This window comes from Aquarana catesbeiana, linkage group LG01 (assembly GCF_042186555.1).
Source record: "Aquarana catesbeiana isolate 2022-GZ linkage group LG01, ASM4218655v1, whole genome shotgun sequence".
Taxonomy (NCBI): domain Eukaryota; kingdom Metazoa; phylum Chordata; class Amphibia; order Anura; family Ranidae; genus Aquarana; species Aquarana catesbeiana.
In genome coordinates, this window is record NC_133324.1 from 397,038,786 (window position 1) to 397,055,536 (window position 16,751).

At 42.4% G+C, this 16,751-nt stretch overlaps 1 protein-coding gene across 4 annotated transcripts in view; it reads right to left on the reverse strand.

The window, feature by feature from the left end:
* The window catches only part of TJP2 (tight junction protein 2), a 159,940-nt gene that overhangs the window by 53,015 nt on the left and 90,174 nt on the right, over nt 1-16,751 (reverse strand). For all 4 annotated transcript variants that reach the window (XM_073634689.1, XM_073634697.1, XM_073634682.1 and 1 more), the window contains 4 exons: nt 13,977-14,030; nt 9,345-9,469; nt 4,199-4,301; nt 1,545-2,145 (listed from right to left, as the gene is read on the reverse strand). In XM_073634689.1, the coding sequence (XP_073490790.1) occupies nt 1,545-2,145; nt 4,199-4,301; nt 9,345-9,469; nt 13,977-14,021 (874 nt within the window). In that variant the 5' untranslated portion in view covers nt 14,022-14,030. The remainder of the gene's footprint in view (nt 1-1,544; nt 2,146-4,198; nt 4,302-9,344; nt 9,470-13,976; nt 14,031-16,751) is intronic.

A 16,751-nucleotide genomic window follows, 5' to 3' on the forward strand; every position in this document is an offset into this window, starting at 1 on the left:
TCTTCATCGACTGGTAGGAAAAATGCAATATAAAAAAAAAAAAAAAAAAAAATAGAGGAGAGAAAAAAAAAAATGCAACACATCCTACTCCCGAGGAGGATGCAGCAGAAGGGGGAGTTTAGCCACATCCAGAGGGTCGCCACCTGGGTGCGCTTTTAGTTTAGTTGCACCTACGGTGTTTCCCTAAAAATAAGACCTACCCTGAAAATAAGACCTACTATGATTTTCAGTGAGGGCTGCAATATAAGCCCTTTAAGCGCTATAAGAAGATATTTGACACAATTAGATTACAGAAAAACACACCTTTACATTGTACACTACTGTAATAGAGAGGATTCTACAACCACTTTTACTATGTTCACACTGGGGATTCCTGACAGGCAGGGAGGGAGAGGGGGAGAGAAGACATCACAATAAATGGCAAGACCCTGAAAATAAGCCCTACTGTGTCTTTTGATATAAGACCCAGGCTTATTTTCAGGGGAAACATGGTGGCTTCCTTTTCCTGTAGGTGGCAAAATCAAACTCATCTGTCTTAAAGTATGGTGGTGTCCTCCAATAAAAACGGATAAAAAAAATCATACGCTTCCTGGCAGTTGGAGCCGGCGCCTCCGGGCCCTTTAAGGGGTTTAGGATGCTGGGAGGTGGGGCTTATGATCATGTCACCGCCATGATTGGCTGCCAAATTAAAAGAAAGCTCCCGATCGTAAGAATTGATCGGGAGCTTTCCGTTAGCCACCGGTAACTGTGCTGGAAGCGTGCAGGGCGTGCTCTAATGACACAGCTGTATTTGCAAATATGCAGCCGATCGGTGCCAAGGCCCACCTGCCGGGAGACTGCATATTTGCATGCGGCCGGTGCGAAGAGTTTAAGATACTGATTCGAACAAGTATAAAAAGCAGGTACGTTTGCTCTTCCTACTCCTTGTATGCATTTACAATGTAGACAAAACTATAATAGCACAGAATTCTAAAAGAATAAGTATGGCCAAAGCTCAAATACAATATACAGATGTGCAGGTGTGTATTTAGATTTGTGAGGTGCTTTGGCAGCCTCTTCAATTTGGTTGAACTGTCTTAGTGCAATGCACGTTAATGAAATATAGCGTACATCGACATGCATGTGGCACGTACCCCCAAATATGTGATCCCAGCCATAAGAGGCAGTCAAAAAATGTAAAATAAAAATTGCTTTACCTGGCAATTGTGTGGTAATGCAACAAAAATAATAGAAAGGCTACAATATATCCATAGTAAAAGTAATGCATACAGCCATTGACTAGAAAGTGATTTAGCATTTCAAAATGCTATCTATGCATTTCTCTAATGTATGTCCCGTGGAGATAAGCTGATTCACCATATTCTTTTAGGATTTGCATAATTGAAGGAAATCAATTTGATTAGCTCTGAAAATCACATGATTTTATGACTTGAATTATAAATTAAAATCACATAATTTTTCAGTGCAAATAAAAAACCTCTTTAACAGCTATCGAAATGTAAAGAATCTGCAAATGTACTGAGGAAAAAAATTGACACCTTTACCTTCATTCTTTTTTTTTTTGGCAAGGAGTACACTGACAGGCTTTTCCTGCCCTTTTTGTGCTGCATGTCGGTGCGGTTCAGGCGACGGACTGTGGGACTGAAGTCTATCACGACTGCGGTGAAGTAGGTCTTTTTCAATTCTGTAGTCTGTTTGGGATTTCTGTATGTTTCCTCTTTCTGGGCTATAGTCCCCACTGTAACTACGTGCAAATGACTCTTCCCTGTCCACACTCTTTCCCCGATCTTTCCTATACCTGCGTTCTTCACTTAAGTCCCGGTCTATGCTTCTACCTCGGCTGCGTTCTCGTCTGTGATGGCCATCATCTAGATTTCGTTCTCTACTCCTTCCCCGGACATTATCCGGCTCCTTTTCATAAGATCGACCTCTTTCCTGATCTCTTCCATAGCCTCGGTCTGGACTGGATTCCCGGCTGCGCCGGCCACTTCCACTTTGCCAGCTCTCACTGTAACCACTGTATGCACTTCTACGGTCAAAATGTCCATCCTCATCATCAAGAGTGTCAAAAGCTCGAGGATCAGGCTCAGGAGAGGGGGTCCGCCTTGATGCTGTAACTTGAACTTTCCGAGGTCTTTTCACCACCTATTAGCAAGCCCAGGAGATGGTCAAAACATTATAAAAGTTAGACTAAGCACGTTAATAAAGAGAACAGCATTCTAAAGACTGTCAGTTGTGTTTCTCCCATAGAAGCTGTGTATTGGAGTCCGTTACTGCCTTTTTTCTAACCAAATAAGATACATATAAGCCCATGTAACCAAAAATCCTTTCACCCATGACTCCTACAAACAACAAATGATGTCTGGACCTTTCTTACATGGCCTGCCCATGGCGGTCTTTCCATATCTACTGTAGTTGCCATAATTAAATTGTAATCTTTTGACTTGTCCCTGTGAAATCACCTACACAACCCAACACAATGAATCCCTTCGGTTAAATCAACCATTGCATTAGTCAAGATGAAAAGTTATGGCAGCACCTATTTCACAAGGAAGAGCATATTGTGTTCCTAATCTCCTTAATAAAAAAATAAATCTAAAAAAAACCACAGCACCCTCACCTTCTCTCCCATTACAGCACACAAAGCCTAACTTGTATATGAATTTTTTTTTTTTATCCATTCCCACTTCTAGTATTTATATTTGCCATTCTTCAGCTACTCGCTCAAGGCCAAATAGACACGAGCAATGGAAAAAGCCATTTAGCCATTAAATTACCGGCACTGGCAGTCAGGTAAAGGAGAACTTGCATGATCAAATTACCGGTTTTAGGTACATCTGTGCCACTAGCATCCGTTTCCATTTCAGAATGGAAAAAAAAAAAAAAAAAAAAAACTGGTACAGGGTCTGCACCTAAATTACAGAGGAGATACTGCCCCAAAAACTCAGACATGGCATACAGGATGTGAGCTGTCAGCAGACAGCTCACATCCCTCTCTGCGTCTGTCTGTGCAGTGATCACACTATACAAGCAGAGCGCCTCCTCCTCCCTCCTGTTGAGATGAGCAGGAGAGGAAGGTGCCAGGAGGGCAGGGACAGGCAGAGAGATCAGAGCTTGCAGCTCCAGCTCTCCTTGTGGTGTCTGTCATAGTCAGATAGAACAGGGAACTTATTGTTCCTGTTAGTTCCCCCCAAAAGTATTTTTTTTCTCCTAGCCAGAGGAGCAACCATAGAAAAAAAAAACCCCAAAAAACAAAAACAAAACAGGTTTAGGTAGAATCAAAAATATACACCATTGTTTCTTGACCCTACTACAAGTACAAACAGCAAATAATGCACACATGTATGGTATTACCATAAAACATCAGAAGTAGGAGAGTTTATTTGGGACTTTTTTGGTAGTAGGGAATGGTAATGGGAGGATTAAACAGCTAAATTTTAAATTTTGGGCTTTTTTTTTTTTTCATTTTGGGATAGTATTCCCTTGATGATAAAAAACTAAGATATCCATTACCAATTACCACTGCGTATCAAGATGAAATATACCTTGGGGTTCATTTGCCAAAACTGAAGAGTGCAAAATCTGGTGCAGCTGTGCATGGTAGCCAATCAGCTTCTAACTTCAGCTTGTTCAGTTAAGCTTTGACCGGAAGTCTGGATTCACACTATAGCCATGCGGGAACCAGCACGACTCCAGTGCAGGTTATCGCATCTTTCCCATGGGCAGTTCACACTGACCTCTGCGAACCACTGTGGGTGTCAATACAATGTTAATGAAACCCCCAGATCGGTTCACAGATTGCAGGGCGAACTGTGGATTCGGACAAGATTCAGATCACATGGGTGAGAACACCCATGCGATTTGATTCCAGTGCAGGGGAAAAAAAAAGTCACTGCACCTTTTTTGTGCGAATCCAATGCAAGTTCAGCCATACAACTGAATGGCTCAATTCGCATTGCACAGACATCGCATGTGATCCGCACCAGCAATGTGGTGCGAGTCACATGCGATGTCTGTGTTCACATACGTGTGAACCCAGGCGGAAGTCGATTTTGCACTCTACAGTTTCAGAAAACGAACCCCAAGGTTTAATTCACCTTGATACACAAAGTAGCTGCTGCTAAACTGCATTTAGCTGTTAGGATTTGCTTTACCTTCAGATGCTCAGGGATTAAACAAGATCATTTTGTATACTCACAATGACAGCTGTTTTTCCACATTTTCTTAATTGCTGTACTGCAAATGAATGAAGCACATTATCCATAGATGTTCCATTGACCAGAACTACACGATCATTCTCCCTATAAAAAAAAAATATATATAATAATAATAATTATTATTATATAAAAATGATAAGTAAACATAACCAGAAACCATAAAAAAAAAAAAAAAAAAACCACAATAAAACACACTCACTTAACTGCCCTATTTATTCCAGAAATACTCTAAACTATTTTTTTTTCCAATAAGACTTATCCAATACAAGTGACCGCATCACCATCCCTGATTAATAAAATGTGGACAACCAACTTTTTTTTTTTTTTTTTTAATGACATTCTCTTTAATCTTTTTAATGCAGCAATTGGACAGATTTATTTCTCCTGCAGAAACTAAGCTGATTTCTAAGTGAAAATAAAACTTGCCTAAAGCGTTTGTATAACCAAAACCTTTGTTTAGTCTAGAACTAAGTAGGGAATGGGTAAAAACCCTGTCAGTTTATTTTAAATCTGCATTTACTTTGTCTCGGAAATGCAGCCAGGTGGAAATATCCCTAAAGTGAGGGGAATTCTCATTTTAGACAGCTGTTCCAGAATAGGTGTCTGCATTGCAAGATTTTTCCTTTATTCTTGTCCTGTGACAGCTGTAAAATCTCCTCAGCAGGGGCACAGACAGCAATAAAAACCAGATAGACCTTCTAACCCTTCTACACACCATCCAAAACTCCAGCCAACAAAAAGATGTCTGTTTTGATAGATGGTGCTTTTATCTGTCTTTGGACACCTAAAAGCAGGGGTCGGCAACCTGTTGATCGCGTTTTCCCGGTCGAATGCCGGCAGGTAACAGGCAGAACGCGATCGAGTCACTGCCTTGCCGACCTGCAAGTTCTTCTCTCTCAGAGTGGCAGAGCTGTGCAGGGAAGTGATGAGCTCAGGCATATTGGCCGCCTGAGCTCTGAGGCTGGTAAGCAGTCAAATCTAATCTCCGCCCCACAACCTGCCCCTTGTTTACTAGCAGGCGGGGACTTCTGCCGCATATGTGTAGTTGCCGGCTTGGACAGTTTTCAGTCGGAATAGCTCGAATGGGATTGGGCTTCTGTCCGAACAAGCCTGAACTCATCCTCACAGAGCACTGCGCTGGTCCTCACTGACCCTCCTCCACTCCAGTCCACCCAAGGAGCACTTAGATTACATCATATGAAATGGACAAGAGAAGGTGTCCGGCGGGGACCAGAAGAAGTACATCTGCAGTAGGTTTCCTGCACTGTGCTGCATCAGCAAACGCCATTTGTGCCCTCCTAAGCCCCCCTGTACCATGCCCTCCTGAGTTCCCCTGTACCATGCCCTCCGGAGCCCCCCCCCCCCCCCTGTACTGTTCTATTCTATCCTGAGCCCAGAATTTTGATGCTAGGGTTAAAAAAAAAAAAAGAACTCTAGATTGAAAAAAAGAACAAATATATACCCAAAAATTATAACCCTGCTGAGAATGTGTGCAAATATATTATAGTACAAATACTCCTACTTGCCGAGATCTGCCTAAGTCCTCAATATGGAAATGAGCTCCCTGGCAAACCCAACAACATGAATAATTAGTTGTCAGCACAAGTCATGGCTGCTCTCTAGGGAGATGAACAAGGGAGTTTTGTGAATTCCATCATTCCAGCATCCCAGGCGTGTTCTTTTTTTCCTGTTAGTGCAGCAGATCAGAGACTTTTTACAAGCACAGCACATCTAGTAGTGAAGGAAAAAAAAGGGGAAACGAGATGCCGGGTCTATTCTGTTTTTGTAAGACTCCAAGGTGCCTTCATTGACACAAACAAAAGGAAGGGAGCAACAATACGTGCTGGATTTTTTACATTGTCTGTATCTTAGGTGTTTACTAGCGCATGCACGTCCCAACTTGTTTTCCAACTGCAAAAATACTGCATTCATTAAATTTGTTGGATGTACATGCACAGGTAAATGCGGATGTAAAGAAGCATTGTGTTTACTAGAGCATGGTTTGCCATATGGGTGAGTGGCTGTATGCAGGAAACTGCTGGGAAATTCAGACAGGCATATAAAATGCCTGGTAAAGGCCCATGGCACGAACCCTAATGGAGTAGTGGGTACAAGCACTGCAAGCTGTGTACAGTGTATACCAGTGGCATTTTTGGAGGGGCGCAAACAAACTGAAAAATTCTGAAAAAAAAACATCAATTGCAGCCTCACTGTGCTATCATATGCAGCCTCTGTGCCCGTCATATGCAGCCTTTGTGCCCGTCATATGCAGCCTCTGTGCCCATCTTATGCAACTTCTGTGCCCATCTTATGCGGCCACTGTGAAAAGCCCCCCCCCCCCCCCACTCGCCCGCCATCAGGCCGGCACTTACCTCATCCGGGTGACGGCAGCGAGCTGGGGGGTGGGCAGGCGACGGCTCCTGCATCCCATGCGTCTCCTTCTTCATTCTGGCCCCGCGCTGTGTCCTTGACTTCTCGTTTACTCCCCCAGTGTCAGCGGCGGCGGGGGAGGAGGAGCCTGCTCCTGATGCTTCCACCCCTGTGAGTGTGTCTCTTCCGCCAAAGCGCCGGGCATCCAATTTGGCCAATCGGGAAACAGGTCTCACTGACCTGCCTCCTGATTGGCAGGGAGGCACTGTGGTGTAAAAAAAGCGAAAATTAATTCGCTATGGTCACACAACAGGATGGGATCAGGGCGCACTCTCTGTGCTCCGAGCCCACCCTTTTTTTGAAGCCTATTAGAGCCTCAGGCTTAAAAAAAAAACAAAAAACACCCCCGCCCACGCTGCCATAGGAGTCCATGAGTCTGGCGTCCTGAAAGAGGCCAGGCGCATGGATCGCGAGGTGGCGGCAAGGATTAGGGGGGTGGCACCCATGCGCCCAAAATGCACGGGCCGCCCCTGGTGTATACTGTTAGACTATTTAACCATGCTACTTTAAGTTACGCTCAATATTCAGTGCAATTTAGCCATGTCCCGTTTTGCCTCATTTTTAAAGTGCAACTCTAGGAAACTTGAAAAGTATCCCTTGCAGTGAAGCTGTACCCACACTGTAAGGGTTAACGCTTTGTTTAGGTCTAGAGGACTTGTTACATAGTTTGTCTGGTTGAAAAAAAAAAAAGACTAAAAGTACATCTAGTTCAACCAACAGAGGAAAAAAAAAGTGCAGTCCTTTGCTTGCCTTTACTTGGCCCTTGGGGCACTATTCCTCCCACTAATACCAATGATAGGGGATGAATTAATTCCATGGACGCCAACGATGGAGCACTATTCCTTCCACTGACACCAACAATGGGGCACCATTCCTTCTCCTAATACCAAAGATGGAACACTATTTCTCCCACTGATACCAACGAAGGGGCACAATTCCTCACACTGACACCATTCCTCCTCCCAATACCAAAGATAGGACACTATTCCTAGCACTGACACCAATGAAGGGGCACAATTCCTCCCACTGACACCAAGAATGAGGCACTAGTCCGCCCACTTACACCAAAGATAGCGTATTGTTCTGTCCCACTTCATGGCAGGACATTTTCTTCTCCCACTGCCCATGTTCCGACCCCCCTAAACTTTGAAGGACAGTAAACTGGCCCTTTGTTGGAAAGTTTGGAGACCCCTGGTCTAGGCTTATGCAGGGTCCATAGGACTTGATAATGCCTCGGGACAGTCCTTTGCTGGAACACTTTTATTCTCCCCTAGATTAAATAAGCAATTAACCCCTGCAATTTAGACACAGCTTCACTGCGGTTCAATATGGTGCTATTTGAGCTCATTTTGAATGGGTTCAAATTACACTACACCAAACCAAAAGTGATGCATGCACTACTTTTGGAAACGCACTTGCAACTGGATTGTATGGTACTTCTGGCATTAACCAGCATTAAATCTGGTTTGTTTTGACGGGTTATGGTCCTTTGCACATATTCGTTCTTTGCAATGAATAAATGGCACATAACATACATGACTATATTCCGCATAACTAAAAAGCGTGAGAAATAGAACAAGAAATGGTCATTATAGGAATTGTCAAAGGTTCTTTTAAAGCTAATCTTTTAACTAAACACCAAAGTTGACCATATACATGCTAATGTCTCACCAAGGATAACCAATGGGGGGACATATGCCAATCCTTAAAAGCATTGCTGAACCACCAAGGTCTTTCTGATTTGGTCACATACAGTGCCTTGAAAAAGTATTCATGCCACTTGAAATTTTCCACATTTTGTCATGTTACAACCAAAAATGTAAATGTATTTTTTTTTGGATTTTATGCGATAGACCAACACAAAGTGGTACATAATTGTGAAGTGCAAGGAAAATGATAAATAGTTTAACATTTTTTACAAATAAAATATCTGAAAAGTGTGGCATGCATTTGTATTCAGCCCCCCTGAGTCAATACTTTGTAGAACCACCTTTCGCTGCAATTACAGCTGCAAGTCTTTTTGGGAATTTTTTTTCCAGTTTTGCCCATCTAGAGTGACATTTTTGACCATTCCTCTTTGCAAAATAGCGCAACCTCTGTCAGACTGGATGGAGAGCATCTGTAAACAGCATTTTTCAAGTCTTGCCACAGGTTCTCAATTGGATTTAGGTCTGGACTTTGACTGGGCCAGTCTAACACATAAAAATGCTTTGATCTACGATTCCATTGTAGCTCTGGCTGTATATTTAGGGTCTTATCCTGCTGGAAGGTGAACCTCCGCCCCATTCTCAAGTCTTTTGTAGACTCTAACGGGTTTTCTTCTAAGATTACACTGTATTTGGCTCCATCCATCTTCCCGCAGTGATATTGTGTTCTGCTGGTGGAGGGGGGGGGGGGGCACAGGGAGCCTTCCCGGCCAGCAGAACACAAGGATTACTGCTAGAGGCTTAAGCCGCCGGCAGTAATCGCATGTAAAAAAAAAAAAAATCCAACAGGCTGGTTGTGCCCAAGTCAATCAATGGATTGATTAGGGCACAATCAGCCTGCCCATAGATGGATTGAATCCCTGCTGAACAGGCTGAATCTCAATCCATCGCTATTATGCAAAAGGATTCATCATCACAAGCAATGTTCAAATGGGGCACAAAGCTTTCAAGGTTGCCCAAGCAAGAATAATTTATATTGTTTATAACTTACTGTAAAAACCCATCAGCTGGACCCCCAATAAGCACATCTGAAATGACAATGGAAGGTTCACCATTTTCAAAGTGTGGATTATCTTTTCCCCCAGAGACTGCAATTCCAAAGCCTTTTTTGCTATCCTGTAAAAAGCAGAATATACAGAGTTAATAAATCTGATTAAAGCACTGTTACTGATGAAAAGTTTTAATTTAATAATAGCCTTCTTGATCCTCCTCAGTCTGGATTTCGTCCTCAACACTCCACAGAAACTGCTCTCCTAAAACTAACAAACGATCTAATAACAGCCAAAACCAATCGACACTATTCTGTACTCCTACTCCTGGACCTCAAGGCTGCCTTTGATACAGTTGACCACCCCCTCCTCATCAAAAAACTACACGCCTTTGGTCTCCGTGACTGTATTCTTCGCTGGGTCTCTTCCTACTTATCCAACCGCACATTTAGCATTTCCTACAACTCTTCCTCTCTCAGTTGGGGTCCCCCAAGGTTCTTGGACCTCTCCTATTTTCAATCTACACCTCCTCCCTTGGTCAGATGATAGCCTCCCATGACTTCCAATACCACTTCTACGCTGACGACACCCAAATCTGTTTCTCTACCCCTCAGCTCACTCCCTCTGTCTCCTCACGTATCACTAATTTACTATCACATATATATCAGTCTGGATGTCACACAACTTCCTCAAACCCAATCTATCCAAAACCAAACTTATTATTTTTCCTCCCCCATATGCACCTTCCCCTGACCTCTCTGTCAAAATTGATGGCACAACTATAAGCCAATCCCCACATGCCAAGGTTCTAGGTGTAGTCCTGGACTCTCCTTTAAGCACCACATCCAATCACTGCCGCCTCAACCTCCGCAACATCTCCAAAATATGCCCCTTTCTAACCAATGACACAACAAAGCTCATTCACTCGCTGGTCATCTCTCACCTCAACTACTGCAACTCCCTTCTCATTGGCTTACCTCTACATAGTCTATCGCCTCTTCAATCCATCATGAATGCTGCTGCCAGACTTATCCACCTTACCAATCGCTCTGTCTCTGCTACCCCGCTCTGTCAATCCCTCCACTGGCTTCCGGTCGGCCAAAGAATTAAATTCAAAATACTAACAACTACGTACAAAGCCATCCACAATTTAGCCCCCAGCTACATCACTAGCCTAGTCTCTAAATACCAACCTACTCGTTCTCTTCATTCCTCTCAAGACCTTCTGCTCTCTAGCTCCCTCGTCACCTCCTCCCATGCTCGCATCCAGGACTTTTCCAAAGCCTCTCCAATCCTATGGAATGCCCTACCCCAATCTGTCCGATTATCTCCTACTCTATTAGCTTTTAGACGATCCCTGAAAACCCTTCTCTTCAGAGAAGCCTACCCTACCCACACCTAACTACAACAGTTTTTTTTTTCCATTTTCTCCATCAGCTCACCCCCCCCCCCAGTCATTACCTTTTGTTACCACTTGACCCTCCCTTCTAGATTATAAGCTCCAACGAGCAGGGCCCTCTGATCCCTGCTGTATTGATTTGTATTGTGTGTACTGTCTGCCCTCATGTTGTAAAGCGCTGCATAAACTGTTGGCACTAATATATATATATATATATATATATATATATATATATATATATATATATATATATATATATATATATATATATATATATCACATACACACACATAAACACATATACAGGGCTTTTTTTCCTATGAGAATAGGTGCAGGAACTCCCCCCGTCTGAGTTACCCCTTGTCACTGTCCCCTACCCACCTCTGACCACCATCCCTTTATTCCACCCCCTACCCACCTACCAGTACTGCCCCTTTTAGAGAATACAGAACCAAGTATCGTTTTGTGGTGCTAAATCATTTATATGGAACATGTTGATGATAAAAAGAAAAGCAGTAAAATACTGTAGATCCCCTGCAGTCAGCACCAATAGAATCCCAGCAATAGATCCACACACAACAATAGACTCCCCCAGCAACAATGGACTCCACCCCAACAACAACAGATTCCCTGCAACAACAGTAAACTACCCACAACAAAATATCACACCCAGTAACAAAGTATCCACCCAAGCAACATTGTCCCCCCCCCCCCCCCCCCAGCAGCAACAACAGATCTTGCAGCAGCCAGCATCAATAGATCCTCCAGCAGCCAGTAAAAATAGACCTCTCAACAGTAGATCCCTTCCAGCAACATATGACCCCCAGCAACAATAGACCCTCACACAAAATCATATCCCCACCAGTGACAATAGATCCCCCAGCAGTCAACATCAACAGACCCTCCAGCACACCCCAATGTATTACATACATTCAATGCTGAAGGTGCCGGAACTGCGTCCCCGCTTAAAAAAAAGATATAATATAGATATAGATATAGATATAGATATAGAGAGAGAGAGAGAGAGAGAGAGAGAGAGAGAGAGAGAGAGAGAGAGAGAGAGAGAGAGAGAGAGAGAATATAGATAGATAGATAGCTAGATAGCTAGATAGCTAGATAGCTAGATAGATAGATAGATAGATAGATAGATAGATAGATAGATAGATAGATAGATAGATAGATAGATATACACACACACCTCTCCTTGTGATCGTTTTATTTTATAGAAAAATTTATATATTTTTAATATTTATAGTGTTGAGAATGCAACCAGAGACAGGGGACACCACAAGGTGGGCATAAAAACCCCAAACTCTACAGTGATCAGGAACAAAAGCTGCTCAAGCCCAGTTAGTAATTCAGCCCTTCAGGCTACATTTAAAACTTAGTCATCACATAGGAGTGTCCTGCTGCTTTAATATACAAAATAAAGTTCACCTTAACCCACCAAAAAAGGATAGTTCAGCAAAGTGTCAGGGACCCTCCCCACCCCTATTCCTATTATGTAACAGTTTACCAATATCCAGTAGTAGTAGCACTCTGATTTTAGTAGTAAAAGCAGTTTCCAATAATAAGAGGGTGCGAACAGTAAAAGACCAATAAAATACAAGGGCAATTTTAATCTCATATCAATAGGTTTAACCACTTACCGGCAATCACCTTGCTGAACTATGTTAGGTGGTATTGATAAGCTCAATCTTCCTATTAAAATTGCTAATGTTTAATTGGTAAGAGCTGCAACCTGTGCAGGAATTTATTGTGGTATGTGTCCCATTGTGTAAAGTCCCCTCACTTCCTGTGTAGTCATAGGGACAGCAACACAGTGCAGGATGTCTAAAACTTCTGTTAGGAGAGATTTTTTCAAATTGTCACTGTGGGGGAGATTTTCTAAAACGGGTGCACATGGAATCTGGTGCACCTGTGCATAGTAACCAACCAGCTTCTAGGTTTTACCCCCCGTTTCCATTGGCGCTATTTTACATGCAATTTGATATGTTGGCACTGTCCCAATCGGTGTGATGCCGACTTTGCAGTCCCGCACGGATTTCAAAAAGTAGCTTCTGCACGACTTTTGGCGACTTCGGGGGAGATTTCAATAGACATCTGTGCATGAACGTACACAGATGTCTTTCAAATCGCCTCTGAAGTCGCACTGAAATGCACTCGCACAATTTCACACCCACGTTCAGTGTGAACGTACCCTTAGTGACAAAGCTTCATTGAATAAGCTCAAGTTAGTAACGGATCGGTTACTATGCACAGTGGCACCAAATTCTATGTGCACTAGGTTTAGCAAATCTCCCCCTAGGATAGCAAGTGAGGGAAAACTGGGACATGGGCACCAATAAAACCAATGTTTTAAAGAAGAGTGGTCAAACATAACAATCTGTGCCAGGTTTTATTGCTGTCTGTACAAAACTAGCATCAATCTTCCTCCCCCAATCCACAATTCACTCCCAGGTCCCGATGTAACAGGTCACAACATTTTGTGCATAAAAACACTTTCATGACCATGTGCAATGATTTACAGAAATTGATTCTATTTACCGGTGTGTGTTGTGATGCAACCTCAAAAAGGGAAGCAAATCTCACCTAAATTGAAAGGTGAACTTTGACTATGAACTTCAATCCACACACTCTGCAACAATCCCACACTTTACGTGTTTGCTCGTAATCAGGGAATTTATAGAGCAGCTCCATGCTTCTCCCAAAAAATTCAAAGTCGGCAGCTCCAAATACTGTAGCTGCTGACTTTTAATATTAGGACACTTACCTGTCCAGGAATCCAGCAAGTGTCCTCACCCGAGCTGATTTTTTAATTGGCTATAGGGTGCTGGCACCGCCATCGTGAATAAAGGAAAAACGGCAGTGAAGCCGCGTGGCTTTAAAGCCAGTGCCCTACTGCGCTGCACTTTGTGAATTGGCTGGCTGCAGGGGAAGGAGGGGGCGGGCAAAAAAAAAAAACGCAAGAAATTTTGTCCACTAATACAGATGTTCAAACGTCAGTACCTTCTGCAAGTACCCTGGTCAAGGTGACAGGGTCTCCTAAGGCACTTTGACTTGAAACCTCACTTTTTTTAGAAAGACTCAGTACCTTAAGAAATACCAGTTCATCTTAGTAAAGCTGTAATTGCTCAAAATACGTTGTAGTCATTTTAGGGCAAAAAAAAAAATGATACAGTGCAGTTAGTCAAGGGGAGTTATTAAATGAGGAAAAAACCTTTAATGTGCTTACCTTCTGCAAGGTCACTGAAAACTGCTCCCATATGGTCTCTTCCATGCTTGAGGCCTAGATCAGACAATAAGCAAATCATTAGGCCTCTAAAAAAAAGGTCACACTGCCACAGTGATAATATGTATGTCTATGCAAACTAACATTTAGTTATAATACAAGACAAGTTACAGAGTATATTGTATTAAAAAAATAAATAAATAATTATATATAAAAACACACACGCGCACACACACACCACTTTACTATTAGGTACACCAGTTCAATTGCTTGGTAACACAAATTGCTAATCAGCCAATTACATGACAGCATCTAGACGTGGTGAAGGCAACTTGCTGAAGTTCAAATCAAGCATCAGAATTGGGAAGAAAGGGGATTTGAGCATTTCAAAAACTGCTGATCTACTGGGATTTTCACACACACACACACACACACACACACACACCCATCTCTAGGGTTTACACAGTATGGTCCGGAAAAAAAAAAATTATCCAGGGAGCGGTAGCTGTGTGGATGAAAATACCTTATTGATGTCAGAGGTCAGAAGAGAATGGGCAGACCGGTTCAAGATGATAGAAAGGCAACAGTAACTTGAATAAACACTTGTTGCAACCAAGATGCAGAATACCATCTCTGAACACACAATACTTCGAACCTTGAAGCAGAAAAAGACCAAACTGGTTGCCACTCCAGTCAGCTAAGAACAGGAAACTGAGGCTACAATTCTCACAGGCTCACCAAAATTGTACAATAGAAGATTGGAAGAACGTTGCCTGGTCTGATGAATCTCGATTTCATCTGCGACATTCAGATGTTAGGGTCAGAATTCATTGTAAACATGGATCCATCCTGCCTTGTATCAACGGTTCAGGCTGGTGGTGATGGTGTAATAGTGTGGGAGATATTTTCTTGGCACACTTTGGGCCCCTTAGTACCAATTGAGCATTGTTTAAATGCCACGGCCTACCTGGGTATTGTTGCTGACCACGTACCCTACTTCTGTTGGCTACTTCCAGCGGGATAATGCACCATGTCACCAAGTTCAAATCATCTCAATCTGGTTTCTTGAATATGACAATGAGTTCACTGTACTTCAATGGCCACCACAGTCACCAGATCTCAATCTAATAGAGCACCTTTGTGACGTGGTGGAACGGGAGATTCGCTTTATGGATGTGCAACTGACAAATCTGCAGCAACTGCATAATGCTATCATGTCAATATGAATCAAAATCTCTGAGGAATGTTTCCAACACCTTGTTGAATCTACGCCATGAAGAATTCAGGCAGTTCTGAAGGCAAAAAGGGGTCCAACTAGCAAGGTGTACCTAATAAATTTGTGATTGTGTAAATGTTAGGGAGGTTAAGCTCAATGTGCGAATTACATTTTTGCTACATATGCCAACTCAAAAATCTAGACTCTACCAGCTGTTCACCTGTCGACCAAAGTACTACTGACTTCGGTGTTCTGACCAGAAAGTCCCCAGAGACTACACAGGTCTGCCATGATCATTTATAGAATCTGCAGAGACTACAGGGGTCTAATATGACCAATTAGAAAATCACCAGAGACTACAGGGGTCTACTATGACCAATTAGAAAATCACCAGAGACTACAGGGTCTAATATGACCAATTAGAAAATCACTAGAGACTACAGGGGTCTACTATGACCAATCAGAAAATCACCAGAGACTACAGGGGTCTACTATGACCAATTAGAAAATCACCAGAGACTACAGGGGTCTACTATGACCAATTAGAAAATCACCAGAGACTACAGGGGTCTACTATGACTAAATTAGAAAATCATCAGAGACTACAGGGGTCTACTATGACTAAATTAGAAAATCATCAGAGACTACAGGGGTCTACTATGACTAAATTAGAAAATCATCAGAGACTACAGGGGTCTGCTGTGACCAATCAGAACATCCCAAGAGACTATAGTTGCTCGACTACCCTTTTTCTAATTATGTAGAACACAGTACAGGAACCAGAATCATACCTACCTGTGGGTGAACAGTAGGAAAATCAGATATTAGTGGCAAAAGCATTTGATGCAATAGACACAACAGTAGTAAGCCTATATACACATTACATTTACACATAAAAACTATGGGGGTTCATTTAAAAAAAAAATTAAAATGTGTGCGTGTATTAATATATATGTAGTCTATAATTATATATGGTTATTCATATCTAAGGGCAGTTTTTTTGTGTTCTCTTATGTCAATAATTAAAAAAACGAGAGACTTCCCTGCAGTAATAGTTAAAAAACAGAGAGATCATGTGACCTTAGCTGCCTAGGTTGTGGCAAGAAAGGTATGGGACTGAGCACATCTGGTATTTTCCTTTATTTTATTATGACAGAAGTTCCTTTGATTTTGTATTCTCTGCTGCATGCAGAATGTGGAAGCGTGGGTGTGTCGTCTGCGGGATAAAAATATTTTATGCGTAATGGCAAGCTGTGTCCACACCTCGTGTAGGAAGTATAGTATTTGGATGTGACTTCTGTGACAAACCAAAGGCTAGAACCTGAAGGTTCAGTCTGCATGGGAAGAGAGTGCATGTTAAAATACTAGAAGCATACAATGAGTCTGAAAAGACTTGCTCAACTGCCGATCTGTGTCAATTGAAGGATGCAGACATGAAAAATGTCAAAACCGATTGTGCGATTTCTAGATCCCTAATCAATTTTTAAGCTGGCCATATACTATACAAATTTTCTTGTTCAATTCCCTTTAGGATTTACCTTCAACTATGTAGTGCAAGGGCC